This window comes from Girardinichthys multiradiatus, chromosome 7, assembly GCF_021462225.1.
Source record: "Girardinichthys multiradiatus isolate DD_20200921_A chromosome 7, DD_fGirMul_XY1, whole genome shotgun sequence".
NCBI lineage: Eukaryota > Metazoa > Chordata > Actinopteri > Cyprinodontiformes > Goodeidae > Girardinichthys > Girardinichthys multiradiatus.
In genome coordinates, this window is record NC_061800.1 from 37,580,529 (window position 1) to 37,600,042 (window position 19,514).

General features: G+C 36.7%; 1 protein-coding gene across 3 annotated transcripts; it reads right to left on the reverse strand.

Annotated features, from left to right (window-relative positions):
* Positions 1-17: 17 nt before the first annotated feature.
* Positions 18-15,524, reverse strand: spopla (speckle type BTB/POZ protein like a). Of its 3 annotated transcripts, none has more exons than XM_047370857.1 (12): positions 15,352-15,524; positions 14,210-14,297; positions 10,194-10,311; positions 9,666-9,787; positions 9,405-9,556; positions 9,157-9,284; positions 7,097-7,274; positions 6,360-6,415; positions 5,198-5,320; positions 2,803-2,945; positions 2,650-2,703; positions 18-1,514 (listed from the first exon to the last, which is right to left on the reverse strand). In XM_047370857.1, the coding sequence occupies exons 3-12, from the start codon at positions 10,269-10,271 to the stop codon at positions 1,370-1,372; spliced, it is 1,179 nt and encodes a 392-aa protein (XP_047226813.1). In that variant the 5' UTR covers positions 10,272-10,311; positions 14,210-14,297; positions 15,352-15,524; the 3' UTR covers positions 18-1,369. The 3 variants fall into 3 exon arrangements, with proteins under 3 accessions (XP_047226813.1, XP_047226814.1, XP_047226815.1); XM_047370858.1 differs by lacking the exon at positions 15,352-15,524 and adding an exon at positions 15,082-15,230; XM_047370859.1 differs by lacking the exon at positions 15,352-15,524 and adding an exon at positions 14,399-14,995.
* Positions 15,525-19,514: the final 3,990 nt, after the last annotated feature.

Below are 19,514 nucleotides of genomic sequence, written 5' to 3' on the forward strand. Positions count from 1 at the left end.
GAAGCGGAGTCACTTCAGACCGCTGGAAAATGTTTTAATGGGTTAATGCAGGCATTCTTGCAGACAACAACTTCATAATTTTTTCCACAGTTTCAACATGACGCTGATTGACGAGTAATATCATAGAAAAATGATGCTACTCTCAATTTACAAAATGCTCCAAAGTGTCTGTCACACCACACTACATACAAGACGGACTGAATAACCATGACAATACCCCCCCCCCTATTGAAACACAGATTAACATCGCCAGTAGAAGTGATGCTCAGCATCCTACAGATATCCAAGCATGTTAGAGGAACCTTTTGCACATACTCAATTCATGTAATTCTGCACAGATGTCAGATAATTGCAGAAAATGTGTTGTTAAAAGCAAAACTGGAACTTTTGACACTTTCGTTTGACAATAAAACAACCATGCATTAGTCTCTCCACTTGTAGTTCACCACAATATACTGAAGATATATATTTGCAAGTTGGCAGTACTAAAAGGAACTAATTTTCATTTTTTTAGTGAGAGTTCACAGATGTATGATCTGGAAAATGTAATTTGAATGGGAGACAGAGAACGTATTTCCATAAACTTCCAATGTTTTAGTATATTTGGGCCAAACAGACACTTTTCCATCTTACATGGATTGACACTTGTCTTCATAATGGCAGATTACTACCCCCCTCCCCCCAACAAATACACAATAGAACACACTTTCTTGTACATTGGTCTTCTAAAGATGGTTCAATAGTCATTTACATAGAAATGGTGCCATCAATATGGGGCATACGCATATTTTCAAAAAGTGTAAAGAACTGACCTTGCACTGAGTGTTCATGCTTTTTAATGTCTAGTCACAAAACGGGCTAAACATTACAAATATATAATATTTCCCATTTAGTTAAACCTTTGTTACGTTCCTATAGAACTCCATATCAAAATGACTATACATGGGAACTAGTGCAACCTGGAGGAGGCCTGGTCTTTGTGACAAGGCAGGCACGGAGTAAAATAGACGAAGTGCTCTAGAGCAGCTCCAGAGCAATGGCAGATATATTAAGGCCATTTTGAAAATTACAGGAAAAAAAAATGTAGAAGAGAACTTCGCTTGCTGCCTGCGCTAAACAGAGTTCAGCTTGGGACAGCAAAGCAAGCAAGCAACACCGATTGAATCAACTGTTTTCCGATCCACAGATGTCAGACTTCCATGTGCCAGCCCCCCCCCCCACGTCTCTGGTCAGAAAGCTCCACTCTTCTTTATTCAAGTGTGTTCAGTTTTGGTGGAAATAAAAGAGTGGCACACTCACTAGTCCATTCTTTGTAAAAACTCCTATGCTTCACACCCTTCATTTAAAGTCCGGGAGTAAAGTCGGGCAGTCAGGACTGTTTTAGCCGCTTCCTCGGAAGACCAAAGGGTGGGCACTGCGCTGAAGCCAGGGCACGGAAGGCTTCGGCTACCAAGTGAGGATGGGATTGGATCATTGACTTCCAGCCTGCAGTCTCCATTATATCTGTGGCATGACTGTAAGCACAGGCAAAATGAAGTTAACACTAAGACACAATGATCAGCACATTAAAAAGCAATAAATATAAATGAGATTGTAATGCAGGAGAGCTCTGACTTAGCAGTTGAATCTTTATTGAGAAAACAGTCACAAATACTTTTGTTCACAAAGATAAACTGATAATTAATTATAAGAGATGCACCATCTTTGGCTTGGGCCTTGACCAGTCGCTGGACTGATCAGTGAACATACCCGACGTTAACTTCATAACAACAACCCTGCTCTGTGCTGTGGACACTGTTACTGAGGGTAAAAGACTCACAGTTAGCTGCTTTCGGTATCAGTGAGGTGATTATGATTAAAGTCAAAGGAAGCACAGATTTGTAGGAAGATTTTTTTTTTAAAGGGAAACAATTTTATACAACTTTTCGAGCAATGGCTGCGGTTCATTCAGGCTGTGAAAAAGTGTGGGAGAACATCTAAGGCAGATAATATGAATCCTGAACAATGTGTTGTAAAAAGTGTTTTGAGCTTTTAATTTCTGTCTGCTGTGAAATACATTTGGAAATGTCAGCAGCCTTTTTGCAATTTCAGATATAAAGATATAGATGTAAATACACATAGCCGTTTTATTAATGCTAACTGCGCTAATTGCTAATATAAGAGGCTGAGGACCCTTTAAAGTACCAACTCTGCAACGAATGTCTTATGTTCTTAATCGCTGCTCCCGTTATAAATCAAAATTATTAAAATCAGTATTGGCAGTTCAAAGCTTTACAAAATCCAGCAAAAGTTAAAGAGGCCATAAAATTCTGCACAATGCATCTCTAATTCAGAATGTGCCAATGCTTGCATAAAACTAGCAAAGTAAAGTTCTACATTTCAAGGTGTCTTGTAACACTACACTAAATCATCTAAAAGAAAAAACTTGCTTCCTTTCTTTAAAGAATAATACAAATATTCCTTTTCCAGGGTTTATCCAAGTATGAGTCTATTAATAACTTGGATACAAAGATATGGAGCTTCAAACTGAAAAGGCAAACAGCACTCTGTCTGCCTAGGCTAAAACAATGAATTCTAATGCATCTGGTAGGGGAAAGAGATAAGAGCGTGTTATTAATCTTATGTCACATATATCAGCTAATTACATACTTGCTATTCCAGTTCTTTCCATCTTTACAGCCCAGCTGTCTCAGGACACTGCACCTATGGCAAGCAGATAAAAAGGTAAGCATTCAGGGCTGGTAAACAGAAATGGCAGCAGGCATTTATCACTTGGCTTTTTTTTTTTTTTGCGATACTTGCCTGTTGATAAAATCTATGGCTTGTGCTTTGAGTTGCTCAGCACTGTGCAAGTCAGCCAAGATGAGGGTGTCGGCCACATTCTCCACTGAAAGGCTGTTGCACAAGGCCTCCTCACACATGACCTTTAAACGCTCCAGAGCATACTGGAGGGGGAAACAGAATACACCGGTGATTGAAAGGTTAGGAAGTACATTCATTTGGGTTTTTTTTTGTTTTTGTTTATATTTTAGACAGTGTGCAAACCGCTTTTTAGGTAAAACTTGCATACGGAATCTACATTCCTTATAAAAACCCTGATTATAGTCCCAATAACATAAAACATGGGATCTCAGTCTCAATTTCTCTAGTCTCAATTGCAACCCCTGGCTTTATTTTGCCAGTTCCCCATGTCAGGTTGTTGCTACATGTGCAATGTGTCTGCTGTGGTGCATTTTCCCCGTTTCCTGTGTCTTTTACAATAAAACCAACAGAGGTGGAGGAAGAAGCGCTCACTCAGGGCTATCAAAGGGGTGTTTTCCAAGGTGGGGGGAGCATGGGGCACAAAACATCTGTGCACAGCATCACCAAAACAAAACGGTTGTCTTAGCGGGACAATAAATTGATACAATCTTCTTGAACATGAACCAGTGTTACAAAAATGAGTCATTAACATTTCATAATGCAATGCTTTGAGCAATGTTTTCAGACAGAAAGTATGCCTAACGTTTAAAATGATCAGGAGTGCTGTTAAGATTTTAAAGGGGGATAGAAAACATTATTTACTTTGCCTTATTTTAATTGGGAATAATTTGTTCCATATACTAAATATCAAAATAAAATTGCACATTTAAACAAATGAAAATTGTGAAGATTGACTGAGCATACATTTGAACAAAAACTAATTCCACATGTATAAAATCAAGCTAAACATTTGTCAATTGTGAAGAAGATTTTAATTTGGAGATGGACCACTTAAACGGCCAGAGATCAGAATCAGCCAATGTTTCCCTCATCGGTTCTTATGAATGATCAGCAGCTATTTTTCTTTCTTATTCATTAAATACATTAGACCTAAGAACTCCCATCATTTTTTGGCAAACAAACGCAGCAACCTACAGGATGTTCATGTACTTTTCTGAGATAAAAAAAAAAATCTGTTAGTCTGTTAGGGACGTGCTTTGATGATGAACGGAAAAAATCATTTAATTCCTTCATTTTCTGTTTGATTCAAAAATACCTCCTCTACCAAGAAAGCTGCAGCACATTGTAATGTCTTTAGGTTATCAGGAAAAAATGAATTGGTCAGAACTAGAAACAGCAGGTTAAACCTCAAAGGATATAGAAAATCAGTATCATCAGGAAACATAATAATCATACAATATTTTGATGTTTATCAATAAACCAATATTTCTATTTTCCTTGCCACAAGAGAAACTTAATAATTAACATTACCTGCAAACTAACAACTTCCTAATTACAAAAGAGACCAGAAAAAACCCACATTTCTTACTGCAGTAGAATAATGTGAGTGAAAATGTTTGAATAAATCTGACCTTTAATTTTAATCTAACATAACTGAACCATTTTTAATTAGTAATCCTTGGCTTGATGTTTTCCTGGCCTGGGGTATGAGCTGCGACACCCATTTCTCTTAGGCACTCTTCGAAAATGGAAAAGATAAGGAAACATGCTGCTAAACCAAGACAGAGGTGTGATGATTTTCATAAGTCATGAAATAATTACAAGAAAATAGCCTTTTTTTTTTATAGATTTGTTTTCTTCATTTCCTCAAATTTTAAAACTTTTTAAATATTCTTTCATCGTGATATTATGCTGCTCCAATAAAAGATTGATTTAGTTTGAGGATTAATTCACATGTGTGGTGGGATGAACCGGTAGAAATTTGGATATTGCAGGTCTTGACCCATTACAGTAATAATCTTGATACTTGTCAGTCAATCAACTGGAATATACTAACCTACTTTACATTTCTATTGGTACATGTGAGAATTTTTAAACAATTATACACAGAAACACTCATAACACTCTAAACATTCATATTTATATGAGCTAACTTTTCATTTCTAAGTGCTTAAGTAGAAGGCAACTGGACTTTAATCCAGCTTGAACTGAAGCCCATTGGATGAGAGGCGAAACTTCTTCAAGAAAAAACGAAAGCACCTCACCAGTATACTTTGTCATTCTGTCGCTAAAATGGAAAATAAAAAAATATATACACATTATAGAAAAATAAATTACTCAAATTAAACAATGTTTCTGAATTGTTAATTGATAATAATCTAGAACAGGAGAAGATTAGCAATACTTAGCATTCCATTTAAGAAAACATTGAAGGAAGATAATGATCAAAAACACTAAATATGGCTGACAACGCTCCCCTTTCACAGGTACTTACTTTATCAGCAGCTGCCAGCAAATTGTCTGCCATCTTTTCCAAGTTTGGTGCCTTTCCTGTATAAATGAAGCCCATCATTTCCCTAAAAACATCTGGATCCACATCACTGATGTCAACACGATTCTGCAGATGAAACAAGATGTTTTTTTTACGACACATAAAAATATGACATCTGACTGCATAGAGAACAGTGTCTTGCAAAATGTTTAATACTCTTAGTATATTTTAACATTCTGACACCTGACAGACCAACACAAAACGCTAAACCAATTTGCGAAGTGGAAGAAAAGGACCTACAGTTTTGAAAAGTGTGGCGTACATACATATGTAATCAATTCTTTTAATCTGATGCCCCTACACAAAATCCAATGCAACCAATTGCCTCCAGAAGTCACCTAATTAGTAAGTGAGTCCAACTCAGTGTAATCTGGCCTCTGCAGAAGACTAGAACAAAGAAAGCCATCGTGTTAAAAAGAAGAGAGGTGTTCCTAAAAGTTTGCAAAAATCCACGTAGGAGACACAGCAAATGCATAAAAGGAGCTGTGTTCACATTCAAATCTGATTGGCCTACATGAAGAACACTCTGGTGGAAACCTAAAAATCATCTTGAACACAACATCCCCAAAGAGAAACATATTGGTGGCAGCATCATGCTGTGGGGAACCTTCAGCAGGGACAGGGATATTATACTAAATACAGGCTAATCCAAGAAAAAAGCCCACTAGAGGCAAAAAGTTAATTCTGGGATAAAGATTTACACTCCAGCAGAACAGCGACATTAACATTCAACCAGAGTTATGATGGAATGGTGGAAATCCCAGCGTATTTGCATATTAAAATGACCCAGTCAAAGTCCACGGCTGAAACCAATTGAGAATCTGCGGCACGACTTGAAAATTGCCCTTTACAGAGTCTCCATTAAAGCTGTCTTCTTATACATAATGTGGATAAATACGTATATCTTTTTCCTCCCACTTTGCAATAATGCTCTGCTTTGTGTTGTTGCATGAAAGGGAGGTACTGTAAAGCTAATAACGCTGATCTGAATTGCTAGGATAGATTTTCTTCAAACATGAAAGCACTTTAAGCTATGGCTGCAGCATGTCAGAACTCAGAAGGCTGTTTGTATATTGACCAGAAGCAAGTTAGTCAGTACCCTTACCTTTTTACTTTCTTCCATTTCATGTTCGAACATTGCATTAAAGACTGGGGACCTCGCTGTTAAAATAAATACAGAAATAAATAAATAAACTTGCACGTAAAGAGGTTTAGTGAACTTCTAAATAAACTCAAAGATCTCTCTTTTTAACACCTTCAACAACGTCGCATGCCTAACACGTCTGTTTTGCACTTCTTTAAATATTTCACTCATCTTCTCTCCTTTGAACAGATTTGGTAGGCAATACCACAAGCTAGTTTCCTACTGTACTAAAGCTCAAATGCTGTTACTCACTTGTTAGTCACTCTGGATTAAGGCCTATGCTCATTGAGTAAAGTAAATCTATATTTAACATTCAGAGCCTTAAAAAAAATGCTGCATAATTCCCATAATAGTCACGTTGTAAGCATTTTCTCCTTCAACACTTCAGCAGCCACCATGTCTAATTGAGATAAGCACAGAGGCCTGGCTCTCAATCTCCCGGATCCTCCAGTCATCTGGGTCAAGCAGAGCCAAGCAGGAGTGAATTTGTGGATTAGCAACCACTGCGGAACAAGGCTGCAACAAATCAAGCCGAGCACACAGACCCTCCTTAGCCTCTCAGGTGCTTATGGCTCTCTACGAGGGGTCATTCAGAAGAAGCATTGATGTGTCTTTTTTTTTTTTTTTTTTGCTGTCACTTCTGATGCTGTGACATGAATGTTGCATGCAAGTTCTGATGGGGGATGAAAATGTCCTACCTGCGAGGATGGATTTGTGGGCTTTGAACTCCTGGCCTCCCACGTACAGGCTGCAGTCTGTGAAGCGTGAACACTCCCACAGGTTCCCGAGGTCATCAGACAGCTGACACTCTGGTACTTTCAGCATGTTCATGTTGGACTGACCCGAAATGTTCACAGAGTCCTGGACGACACTCACCTATACATATACAACAGACAAAGCAACAACATGAAGCATATTTATATGTATTTATATTTCATTTACTTCTTTGAAACAACAGACAAAAGAGACCTAACTCAAGGACAGAAACACAAGTATTCATACCAATTTAACCTTTTTACATTTTGTAACTTTACAACCACAAACTTGAAAGTACTTCCCTGGGAGACCAACACAAAGAAATGCATAACTGTGAAGTAGAAGGAATAGGGCACAGTTTTGAAAACTGTTTAGAAATAAAAAAATCTACAGTGTGACATGCTTTTTTTATTTAATCCTACCGAGACAATATTTTGGAGAACAATTTTTCTTCACATAACAACTCAGGCTCGGTCAGATTCAGATGGAAAACATCCAGTCAGTCAGTCAGTCAGTCAGTCATTTTCTACCGCTTATTCCATAGTGGGTCGCGGGGAAGCTGGTGCCTATCTCCAGCAGTCTATGGGCGAGAGGCGGGGTACACCCTGGACAGGTCGCCAGTCCATCACAGGGAAACACACAAACAACCATGCACACACTCATTCATACACCTAAGGGCAATTTAGAGTGATCAATTAACCTAACAGGCATGTTTTTGGACAGTGGGAGGAAGCCGGAGTACCCGGTGAGAACCCACACATGCACGGGGAGAACATGCAAACTCCATGCAGAAAGACCCCCCGGACGGGAATTGAACCCAGGACCTTCTTGCTGCAAGGCAACAGTGCTACCAACTGCGCCACCGTGCAGTCCAGGAAAACATCCATGAAAATCTAATTTTAAGTTTTGACCAATTCTCTCATTTGTATTTAGGTCTCGACTTTGGCTAGGCTATTCTAACACACTAATATGTTTTGATCTAAACCACAGGCGTCGACCTCCAATCCTCGAGGGCTGGTGTCCTGCACCTTTAAGATTTCCCCTTAACACAACTGATTAAAATAATTAGGTCATTAGTAGGACTGAAAAATTGTAAAGTTGTTCTTCCTTGTTTCTGCAGAGGAAACACATGCCCACAGCATCATGCTGCCACCATCTTGTATAACCAAGGCAATAGTGTTCAGGGTAATGGTCAGTTTTCTGCCATACATAGAGTTTTGCATGTAACCCAAAAAGTTTATTTTTTCTTAATAGATTATAATTTGTAAAAAAAAAAAAAAAAAAAAAAAATAAAAGAAATCCACTTTATTTCAACACACTGCACAAATTTGTGCTACTCTGCATTGGTCTATCACATTAAATCTTAATAAAAGATATTCAGGCTTATGGTTGTGACATGACAAAAGGTGAAATGGTTCAAGATGTAGGAAAACCTTTGCAAGGCAGTGTACATATAATTTATGAGAAATGTCTAATTCTCTTTATAGAAAGTGACAGTTTTTCACTTGTCATGGCAATATTCAGGCAGCTACACTGAAACCTCATTTAACTTGTCCCTCGAAAGAACATTTTCCAACACATTCACTCTTCTTGACATTCTGAATGTAATTATTTGGAAAACAAGCATCAATTTAAATGTAAGATGTGAGAAACATTTAGCTCTGTAAAAGTAAAATGTCATCCAATGCAAACCTAAACTGAGGGCCACAGTTCAGGATCTCTCAGGTGTAAACTGGTCATGACACGAACCTGCTGCTCTTTCCATTAAAAAGCTTGGGTATTTGGATGTCAAATCAACACACAAAAATAAAATTGAAAGACTGTGTGAAACTTTGAGGTAATATAACCAGAAAACGCTTAATGCTTTGCGAAGATAAAACAGAACAAGAAAAGAGTTCAATCCCTTTTTGCAATTAATGACATGTTTGGCTTTGTTTTGGTAGATTTAAAGTCACAACAAAAATGGAACCAATAAAAAACAAGAAATTAGGATCACATTTACCTCACAGAAAAGTGTGAGCTTGTCATCTGGTAAGAGACCATTAGCTTCATCGAGGAGGAAATCTCTCCTAATAAATTTTTTGAAGCCCCAGTCTTTGCCTTGGACAAATCTATACGCTCTTTGGCTCTCTGTAAGCAGAAGAGAAGTTATGTCAAGTTTTACAATATTCTTCAAACCTGCAAGCTTAATATACTGTGGCAGAAAAAGGACACGAAGCTTGAATGAAAATAGTTACTGCTCCTACTTACCCATTGCTTTTGTTTCCTCTCTTTTAGCATTCAGCAAAGAAAACTTGAACTTTGCTCTGACTTCACTTTTTGGACAACTAACAAGAAGTAAATACAGTGATAGATAATCTTTGCTTTCATCATCAAGTCCCTTTGGATTGACTCGCAGACACCTGGTGGTAATAATGAAGATTAGATTATGTGTTAAGATGTGTACATTATGTTTTTCAAGGCCAAAGAAACCTTACACTGAAATTTAGGCCACAATACTGTAATACTAACCATTTCATTTTGTCATTAGGGCCAGAAGAGAAGGTTGAGCTCTTCAACACCTCTCCCATTTCTTCTCTGCAAAAACTAAAGTTGTTTATGGTCCACATGTAGGAAAACTTTACTACTTTGACCTGAAAAAAATAAAAATATCAAGCAGATGATTAGATTTTTTTTTTTTTTGAAATGCAGAAATAAAAATTACTCAGGAAATATTTTAGAATGTAAGCTAGCCATCAACTCAAACAACATTACATAATTAGCCTCTTTTGCATTGCTTTTGAAAGCAAGGTCGTGTTTAGATACAGATTTACCCTGGTAATTTCACTTTCCTGGGGCTTTACTTTGATGGGCAAGTAGTCCTACTCTGAGGTAGGACTTTTCAGATATCCACAAGATTGTTAAAAGGTGATGCACCACCAGCTGCAGTAATGACGGCAGTAAGTATACACATTCTCAAAACCTCAAAACAGGACCACATAATTCCATGACAACCTAAAGTGCAAAAGGATAATTTAGTAAGTTAAATTATTTCCATACCTGTGTGTAACACCAGCTTTCTGCCACAGGTCCACTTGACATCTCCCCAGGAGGAGGAGGGGTGGGAACCCGTGACATCACTGGCTCAGATGTACCGCTTGCTGACGTCCTTAAACCTCTGACAATTCCAAGAAAATAAAACTGTGTTATTACTGGATAAATGATCATCAAATATTACTTCAATATTTCCTAATATAAGTGTACAACACTTGGCAAAATATGCCATAACTTGATAAAAACTATTAACAAGGCTGCACTTTAAAGTAATTCAGATAAGTTATGGTGTGCATTAAAACACGACAAACAATGGAACTAGATGCATCTTCTTTAACAGCACATCCGAAGAGATTTTGGTTGAGGACAGATAAACCGCCTCCATCTTCAACGTTTTGACTATGCGAAACCTTGTTTTTCTTTGGAGTTGGAAAAAATAAATTTATCAATTACAGACTCCATGCATAGGTTTAGGTTCTAGCAACTCTTGATTCCTGAAAACTTAAATATATTCCATTAATTTACTGTTTGGGTTTTCTGTAAATTGTAGCCAGGGTATATTTTTATTGATCCTGTGGTGATAAAAAGTGCATGAATTACTTTTGTTTTAGTTATTTATTTCATTCCAAATCAATGCTGAAGTTGTTGCTTCATTTTATTTATTTTTATGTAATTACATAGGGGTAAAATTTACTTGTGTAATATCAGCGGGACTACATATTTTGACGTGTTTAAAGTTAAATAAAATATGTAGAATGAAGAGGAAACTGTACTTTACTGTATTATTAAATCCCAATTTTTTTATTATTAAATTTCATATTTGAGTAGGTACAATATTTTTAAATGTAACTGAAAAACAGATTAACCAGACTACATTTATCACTTAAAAACAATAAGTTAAAAGTTGACCAGGAGCTGGTTCATTAAAATCTGGATATTGCTTCGTTGGAAATATTACGGTTTTGAAGTTGGGAATTAAAACTAAAATTAAAGGGCAGCTATAAACAACATACATCTTTTTGAGTATAGCAGTAATCCTTATGCATAAGTTCATCAACTACTGACTTTCTTGTTATATTTAGAAACTTTACAAAACCCATTTCAAAATCAACAAACTAATTTTTAAAATAAATACACAGAGAAGCCTGTTACAGACAGACATTATCCAGACACCACAATAACCTCCCTTAACTCTTTCCAAAATGAATCTTACTACTATCCCAGCTAATTGACACTATGATGGCTCTGCTGTTAAACAAGCAGGGTGCATAATACTTTCCAATTCTTTGCGTTTAGGGTCATTTTAATGCACACATTATTATAAAGTACAATCAGTTATTCCATGGAAAGATGGTTATAGTTTATTAAAGTAGGTTTTTAAACTGTGAATTAAAATCGAACACAATGATTGTAAGGCTAAAACAAAAACCTCCAGGATTATGGCCAAATACGCAAAATGAAACAGGCAGATCAACCTCTCCTATAGGAAGCACAAAGACCAAAAAACATTATATCCTGATGTTACAACTGCAGTGAAAAACTAATGTAACATACTATTTAAGTGAAAGTTTTTACACTTACATGCTAATGTTTTGCACACAAGCATGGCAAGAACATCATTTAAACTTTAAAAATCAGAACTGCAATCAAAACAAAATTGAGGAAAACATTCTGACATTGCCACTCATGATCAACAGATGAGGTAAAATGATTCCATAACAGAGTAGTTAGGACAAGATGTTTTTGACATATTTTGTACTGACTTATACAGGCCAGCACAAGTTTAATAAAACCATTGCGCAAAGACAAAATCTGGCATAGTCACACAGGTGCAAGTTAAATCACCGAATGTATTACAATGTTTTGCTGATTTGACAGTTCAGAGACAATGTCCAACTACATGATGGGATCTTATACCTTTTAATCTGGTTAATGAGGTTTAGAAAAAACAAACAAACAAACAAACTATAAACTAAAAAAGGTTTTAACCAAACAAGAAAATGAAAAACAAACAAGTGTTTCAATGCCAATACAAAATTAGGGAATAAAATCAATAAAAATTATGAAACTACAATTTTTTTCTTTAAGCTCTCTTTCAGCAAAATTAGCCTATGTGTGAATTGCTGCCGCTCTAATTAACAGTTCCCTAGTTGTTTTTGCGTGGGTGTCCTCAGGACAACGTACAGTAAAATGTTGTTTAATTTCTCTCCATTTAAAAGTATTGAAGCATTGAAAACAAGAAACGTTTTTAATAAGTTATTCTTGGGCTTCCACCTTTAAACAGACAAAACAACAAAATAATAGTACAAGAAGTTGTTGCATCCTTTTACAAGCCTTGTTCCTATAGACGGTATCGAGATATCGTACTAAGAAAAATTGCATTTATTAATATGCCACACCCCAACTCTTCAAAATTATCTCCAAAACACATGAATTTTAAAAAGGAGCTCATCCCACTGTGATGAGTTTAAAGAAATCTGAAACATATGAATGTACATGTCTTGATTGATCAGTGCTGTTTCTGCTTATGATGACTGCTGTGATAACTTAATGACTAATTATGTCCAGTCACTGCTATTAAGGTATACTCAGGTTTAAAAAGGTCTGGGCTTCAAAACTTCAAAAAATGTGAACCAAACAATTCCTATGGTTTAAAGTCACTGCAGTGAGATGCCAGAAACCCCTGGAGTGTTCTGCGTAAGGTACCACCGGACCACCCCTTCACTGATCACGGAGAACTATAAGTGATTAGTTGGACAGCTGATCCTTGGGGGCAACACTAACATCTTGGCGATATCAACCCTCACCTTCAGCAGCCTAGTGGAGTCCGAGCTCCAGCTGATCAAGGCTGTTTTGGCAGCCAAAATGGGACCAAAACATTAGGTGGTCATTATGTTATGCCTGATTTTTGTACAGTTAATTAAAATCATGGAAAGTAGGGGATGGTTGACCACCTCAAATAAGAATCAGAATCCCCCATCAAAGTACAAACATGTTTTGACATCAATCTATTATCATGTTGATTTTTGAATAAAATAAATGTTTTGGTCTAATGTTGTTGCACACTGAGGACTATGCTGCTTCAGAAAACGTTTTCAGACACAACTACAGTACACAGATTGCTGTGTGGTTCACATTGTTTCAGCTTGTTATTCTTCTTGACTACACAAACTGGACGGTTGAGCATTCCCCATCTGCTGCTGTGCACTGCTAAACAGATGACTGAAAGAATGCTACAACATATTATCAGTGCTTACAAGAAATACAAATCTGTGTGTTTGGAAATATTTCCAGTCGCAGAAACAAACACTTTTTAAACCCAAAAGGTACTTTGAACTATTAACACATTAAGCACATCTTCATTCTATATTTTTTCCAAAGTGTATATATCAAAATTTAGAATAAATATTATAGATCACAATAATATATTTCAAATAGTAAATATTTCACATTATTTTTGCAGGAGGCTGAATATGTGGCTTTTGTGCTTTTCATACACGTAATTCAATCATGTTACACATTTCTGTGTTAAGGTTAATGTGACATTTTCTGATTTTATTTTTACTTTTATTGCTTTTTACTATTCTAAGGTGATCTTGTGTGCCCTAATCACACTGGGAAAATTTCAGTACGATAACTTGCCTAGTTACCTTTATAGCTAAAGTGTGTTAAATTTGAACAACTCTGTAGCCATGGCATGCTTATTTAAGTGATTTTTGACTTCAAACGTTTTAATTTCTTGGTAAAATCAAAGTATGAATCAAAAAAGGTCATTTTAAATGCAAGAAAATACACAACCCCATGCAAGGCAGGACAATCTGGCGTTTTATATATTCACTTCGAAAAAGACTGCATTCAATAAACAGATCTCACACAGACATACACATATTAGCATGCATAGACTTGCTACTCCAAAACTGTTTTGTGCAATATGTTGCAGTACCTGTAACCCCCCACCCCCAGCTTACCTACAAAATCTGAGTCACGCTAGATGAGAAAAGAATGAAAAATGTTTGCATCACCTTTTGAATTCTTGAAATGTGTAAAAGATGGACGTTTTTCCTCTATGTATTCGCAAAATCCTTCATTGTCCCATCTTCATTAAACACCCTAGAAAAAAATAAACAAATTCATATAGATTAGAGCAGGACAAATGTTCTGATTACTCATAGCAGTATCTCAAAAAAAAAAAAAAAAAAAAAGTCACCAACCTCAAAACGAACTAAAACTGACAACAATCACCACTAATAAAATGAACCTCAAGTCAAAGACTGGCACGGTATTCAATCTGGACATGGGTTCACTTCAAGAAAACACGTTCTGCACTGAGTTATTACGAACTGAAATCCTGAGAAATGTTTCATCTCATGGTAAACCTAGTTTCTAACTAAACGCTCTGGTAAATCAATCTGATAAACTCGGGAATTCACCAGAAACTCCTGATTGGCTAACACATTAGCTTGAGTTTAGAAAAAACGCCACAAATGCAACTGAGGATGCAAAGCGGACAAACATCCTTCTAGCTTCTTTGCACTCTCTTAAATTGCTGTTACTTAAGTTGCGGAACAGAGCTCACAATTATCGATATTCAGGATGTTAAACGGGTGCGACAAAATAGGAAAGAGAACTGTTAGCCACACACAGGTTTCAGTTAGAACAGTCATTTCCGATCGTCATCAAGATTGTTTCGCTGTTCAGTTATTACATATTTTAGCCTGTTTAGGGGTTGTTTAAAACCGATAATCATAACTACACGAAAAGAAACCACGATGTAATGAGCGGTACATATGTGGCTAACCTAAGCTAATGTTTCCACTAGCAAGATTAACTTCACTTTAGCCTTCGCAGCGCAAATGTAGCGAATATATCTTCACAAAGCAGCTGTAAGCCTCACTTTGTTATCTTACTCCTCGCTTGTAACACAATCAAATCAGGGATGCGTCAAGTTAAATCGGGAAGCTGACGTTTAGACTCCGTAGTACCCGGTATAAAACAAAGGCCCTTCACTGATCCCAATGACAGAATGCTAACCAGAAGCTAATGTAAACCCTCACGCTCTGTCACTGGAGGTAAAAACAACATAAGCTAACTAGCAGCTAGCGAAAGGCTAATCCTTCCCCCTCCTGGGTTACAAAAAGTTTAAAAAGACGTCGTAATGACGTACCTTTTAATTTTATACTCCCATATATATCGAATAACACATATAGCTTTGTGTTTTACTCGCTCCTTCCACCGTGCGTCACTTTGGACTCTTTTTCATTCAGTCTCTTCACAAGGTTTTCTTTGTCTAATTTATCTGTGCTAGCTTACAGTTCTCTAGCTGGCTTGTAGCTTCACGGGCTAGAAAATATAGGAGACTGCACATGCGCGAAATGTAGGTAGCGTTCACAGACTGGATCCCTCTACTAAATATTCATATTTTATTATATTCAGATAATTTAGTTCAGTAATTCAGTACAACATTTAGTTTTTAAATTAAACAAAGTCTTTATGTTTAGTTAGATGGCCTGTATACACACTTGTGAATAATGCTAATAAACTCCACATATACATCTTTTTTGAATACCCCTCTATTCAATAATAAATATATAGGTTGACTACATAAAGTACGGCTGTGTAATCTTCCATTACTTCTCTCATCTGGCCATGAAATTATAGCACATCAAGCCAATTAATGTATAATTGACACTATTAATCTTACAGTCGGTTCAGCTTTTTGAGGGTCTGTTAAGTTATCAGTAATAGTTCCCTTACTTGAAGAGCAAATACGTCATAAATAAGACAAAAAATACAACCATAAGCCTAATTTGCTATATTTTAGCCTATGTGTAAAATACATTTTAGCTGTTTGATAATTAACATCATTTTCTACAAAGCCTCGCTATGATTTCATTATAGGCCTATCCCGATCATAATTACCACTGACGGGTAAAGTGAATTACTTTAATAATCTTCTTATTGCAAATGTTTGTGGGTGTGGTATGTTAGGCTGCAAGTGAATTTCTCCCTAAAGCTTAAATGTTACATGTTAATTAAGTTTGGCAAGGAACACATATCTTGAATAGTGTTTCCAGTCTACAGATTTCAGTATTTATCCTAAGTGGCCATATTAACGAGCAGTGCTGAACCAGGCAACAGGGTAGAATAAAAGCTCAGGTGGGGAGTGAAGGCTGGCAGTGAAACAACCCAGCAAATGAGTTATTGTAGCTCAAGCTTCAGAATAAGTAAATGCATGTTCTGATTTAAAAGTGTCAGAATTTACAGTGCATCATAGTTGTGTATGGGGCCGCATAGCCAGGGAACAATCAGGGTGCCCATGTGGACCCCTATCCACTGCCAAAAGAACCAACAATGAGCAAGTGAGCATCAGAATTGAATCAAAGCAGATCAACGGAGAACTATAAGTGATTAGTTGGACAGCTGATCCTTGGAGGCAACACTAACATCTTGGCAATATCACCCCTTACCTTCAGCAGCCTAGTGGAGTCCGAGCTCCAGCTGATCAAGGCTGTTTTGGCAGCCAAAATGGGACCAAAACATTAGGTGGTCATTATGTTATGCCTGATTTTTGTAGAGTTAAATTACAATCATGGAAATAAGGGGATGGTTGATCACCTCAAATAAGAATCAGAATCCCCCATCAAAGTACAAACATGTTTTGACATCAATCTATTATCATGTTGATTTTTGAATAAAATAAATGTTTTGGTCTAATGTTGTTGCACACTGAGGACTATGCTGCTTCAGAAAACGTTTTCAGACACAACTACAGTACACAGATTGCTGTGTGGTTCACATTGTTTCAGCTTGTTATTCTTCTTGACTACACAAACTGGATGGTTGAGGATTGCCCTGCTCCCAGGGAACTTATGAAACTCATCTGGAGTTACAGATTACATCCCATCATACACTCATGGATGTCACATTCCCAAACAGTCTGGGAGGGACACATTACATACTAGCAATCCTCATTGCTACATTATTCTTTCCAAATGAATGTATGTTCTGCAAAACAAAAATATTATTATTTCAAGGACTCTGAATGTGGGTATGACTATTAGCACTTAACACTTAACAATCTTAGTTATCAATCCCTGTCAAATTACTTAAAAAAATACATCTCATTATGCAACAACCAAATAATGTAAACTCAGTAATCACCTCCAATTTTACCTTACTGAACATAACAACACAAACATGTATTCCATGTGTTTTTTAAAACTATAGCTCATCTTAATCATGTTATGTACACAAAACTTCAAGTCCTTGGGTTGTTGGATTACAAAGTCCGATCTAGTAATGTTACTATGTGGGGTCACAGTGCTCTGTATTGGCACTGTTTGGCTGGGTTTCTTTGTTCAAGGTTGTTTTGAGTCTGTGTTTATCTTGGCTGGTGTTCCAGTGGTCTAATATGGTGAAATATGGATTCTGACATACCATTTTTGCTTTTTACATGAGTCATTTGGCAGCATTAACAGTCAATTCTGCTTTACCATTACTCTGCAGATAGCCAGTTGAGGAGGTCTTGTCTGTGAATTCCCATTGTACAGCTGAAGTTAGAAAACTCTGCTGAACTGTCCTAGGGCCAATTGTCCAAAAAGAAAACGTCAAAATGCCCACAATGCATGCAAAGTGAGCATTCAATCTCACTTTGCATTCCAATCTCCCTGAAATTGGAATGGAGATCTACAGTTATTAGCTAGTCCTTGCTATCCAAACTTAGCAAGTCTGTACCCAATGTAGGCCATGGTCTGGTAGTAATCTCATGATGTCGTAGTGTCTGTTTGTGTTGTTTTACATCCACAGATTGACATGTAACCCATTTAGCAATGTACTTTTAAATGTGGTCATTCCTACCGTGCCGGTATACACAGTCTCTTTCTCTCCTGAGGCATCCCTCGGTCACCCAGGTGTGAAGAGTGAATGCGCTGGGTGATATCCTCTTGAAGTGAGTCTGGAATCACAAATATGTCATCCCTGAAAACTAGTCCGTCTTGGGTGCTCAGTTTACCCTGTAAAGAGTAATATTGTGTTATTTCAACAAGTATATCCTTTTTATTGTGTGACCACTATTTGTGATACATTTGGTACTGAATTCAACTGGTACTATTATTTATCTGTCCACAAGACTCGTCAGTTCCTCTTTTAGTGTTTTCATCATTGCCACTCTCTGCGCTTTGGGAGTTGGCATCTGTCAGCTGTGAACACATCCTGAAACTCAGTCTTTAGCTCCTCCATAGGCCACATACCTCTTTCTATTGACATTGTCTTCACAATGCTGTTCAATGTATAAATGTTGTCATAGTGGACTTGGATGAGTTTCATGGCTTCACTAACTTACCTTACTAGTAGAGGTGTTTTGTCCTTGTCTGCTATTTGGAACTTGTGTCTGTACTAGAAATTTTTCCAGGTGCGTCTTTGCTGCTGAACCATATATAATACTTCCATAATCTATATTTGATCTGATCAATCCTGTATAAATTTGTTTTAACGCTTCCCTGTCTGCTCCCCAGTCACTGCCAGCCAAACATCTCATAATATTTAATACTTTCTTACATTTATCTATTATTTTCTGAATATGTATATTCCATAGGATTTTCTCATCAAACCATATTCCTAAACATTTTATACATTTAACTTGTTCTAATTCTTGAATATATAATTTTAATTTTATTTCCTCTCTTGTTTTTTTCCATGTAAATACCATAACTTTTGTTTTCTCTACTGAGAACTTGAATCCCCATTGAAAAGCCCACTCCTCTATCCTTCTTATCCCCGCCTGTATTTTCTTTCCAGTTATCTTACATGTTTCCCCCTTTTCCATATGGCTCCATCATCTGCAAAAAGTGAATATCCTATTTCTTTTCCAATTTCTGTAAATACATCGTTTATCATTATAGTGAACAATATTGGACTTATAATACTACCTTGTGGTGTTCCATTGTCTACAGCATATTTTCTTGATCTATTTTAACTTGAAGAGTTCTATTTGTTAAAACATTTTGAATCCAGTTAAACATTTTCCCAGTAAGTTTCATTTCATTTAACTTAATCAGTAATCCTTCAACCCACATCATGTAATAAGCTTTCTCTATGTCAAAAAATACAGCTGCTACACTTTCTTTATTAACTTGCACTCTTCTGATTTCATGTTCTAAACACAACGTTGGATCATTAATATTTCTCCCTTTTTTAAAACCACTTTGCACTTTAGTAATGTACCCGTTGTTATTCAAATAATATGTTAATCTATTATTAATATTTTTTTCCATTATTTTGCATACATTTGATGTTAAAGCAATAGGTCTATAATTTTCTGGTTTTGTA

Excerpts from the sequence above, each read along its gene's own strand:
- spopla (XM_047370857.1), bottom strand. The coding sequence starts at position 10,271 with ATGTCACGGGTTCCCACCCCTCCTCCTCCTGGGGAGATGTCAAGTGGA. Across the intron at positions 9,285-9,404 it reads AGAGGAAACAAAAGCAATGG|AGAGCCAAAGAGCGTATAGA; the intron begins GTAAGTAGGAGC and ends TTCTGCTTACAG. Across the intron at positions 2,946-5,197 it reads TGCTGGCAGCTGCTGATAAA|TATGCTCTGGAGCGTTTAAA; the intron begins GTAAGTACCTGT and ends TTCCCCCTCCAG.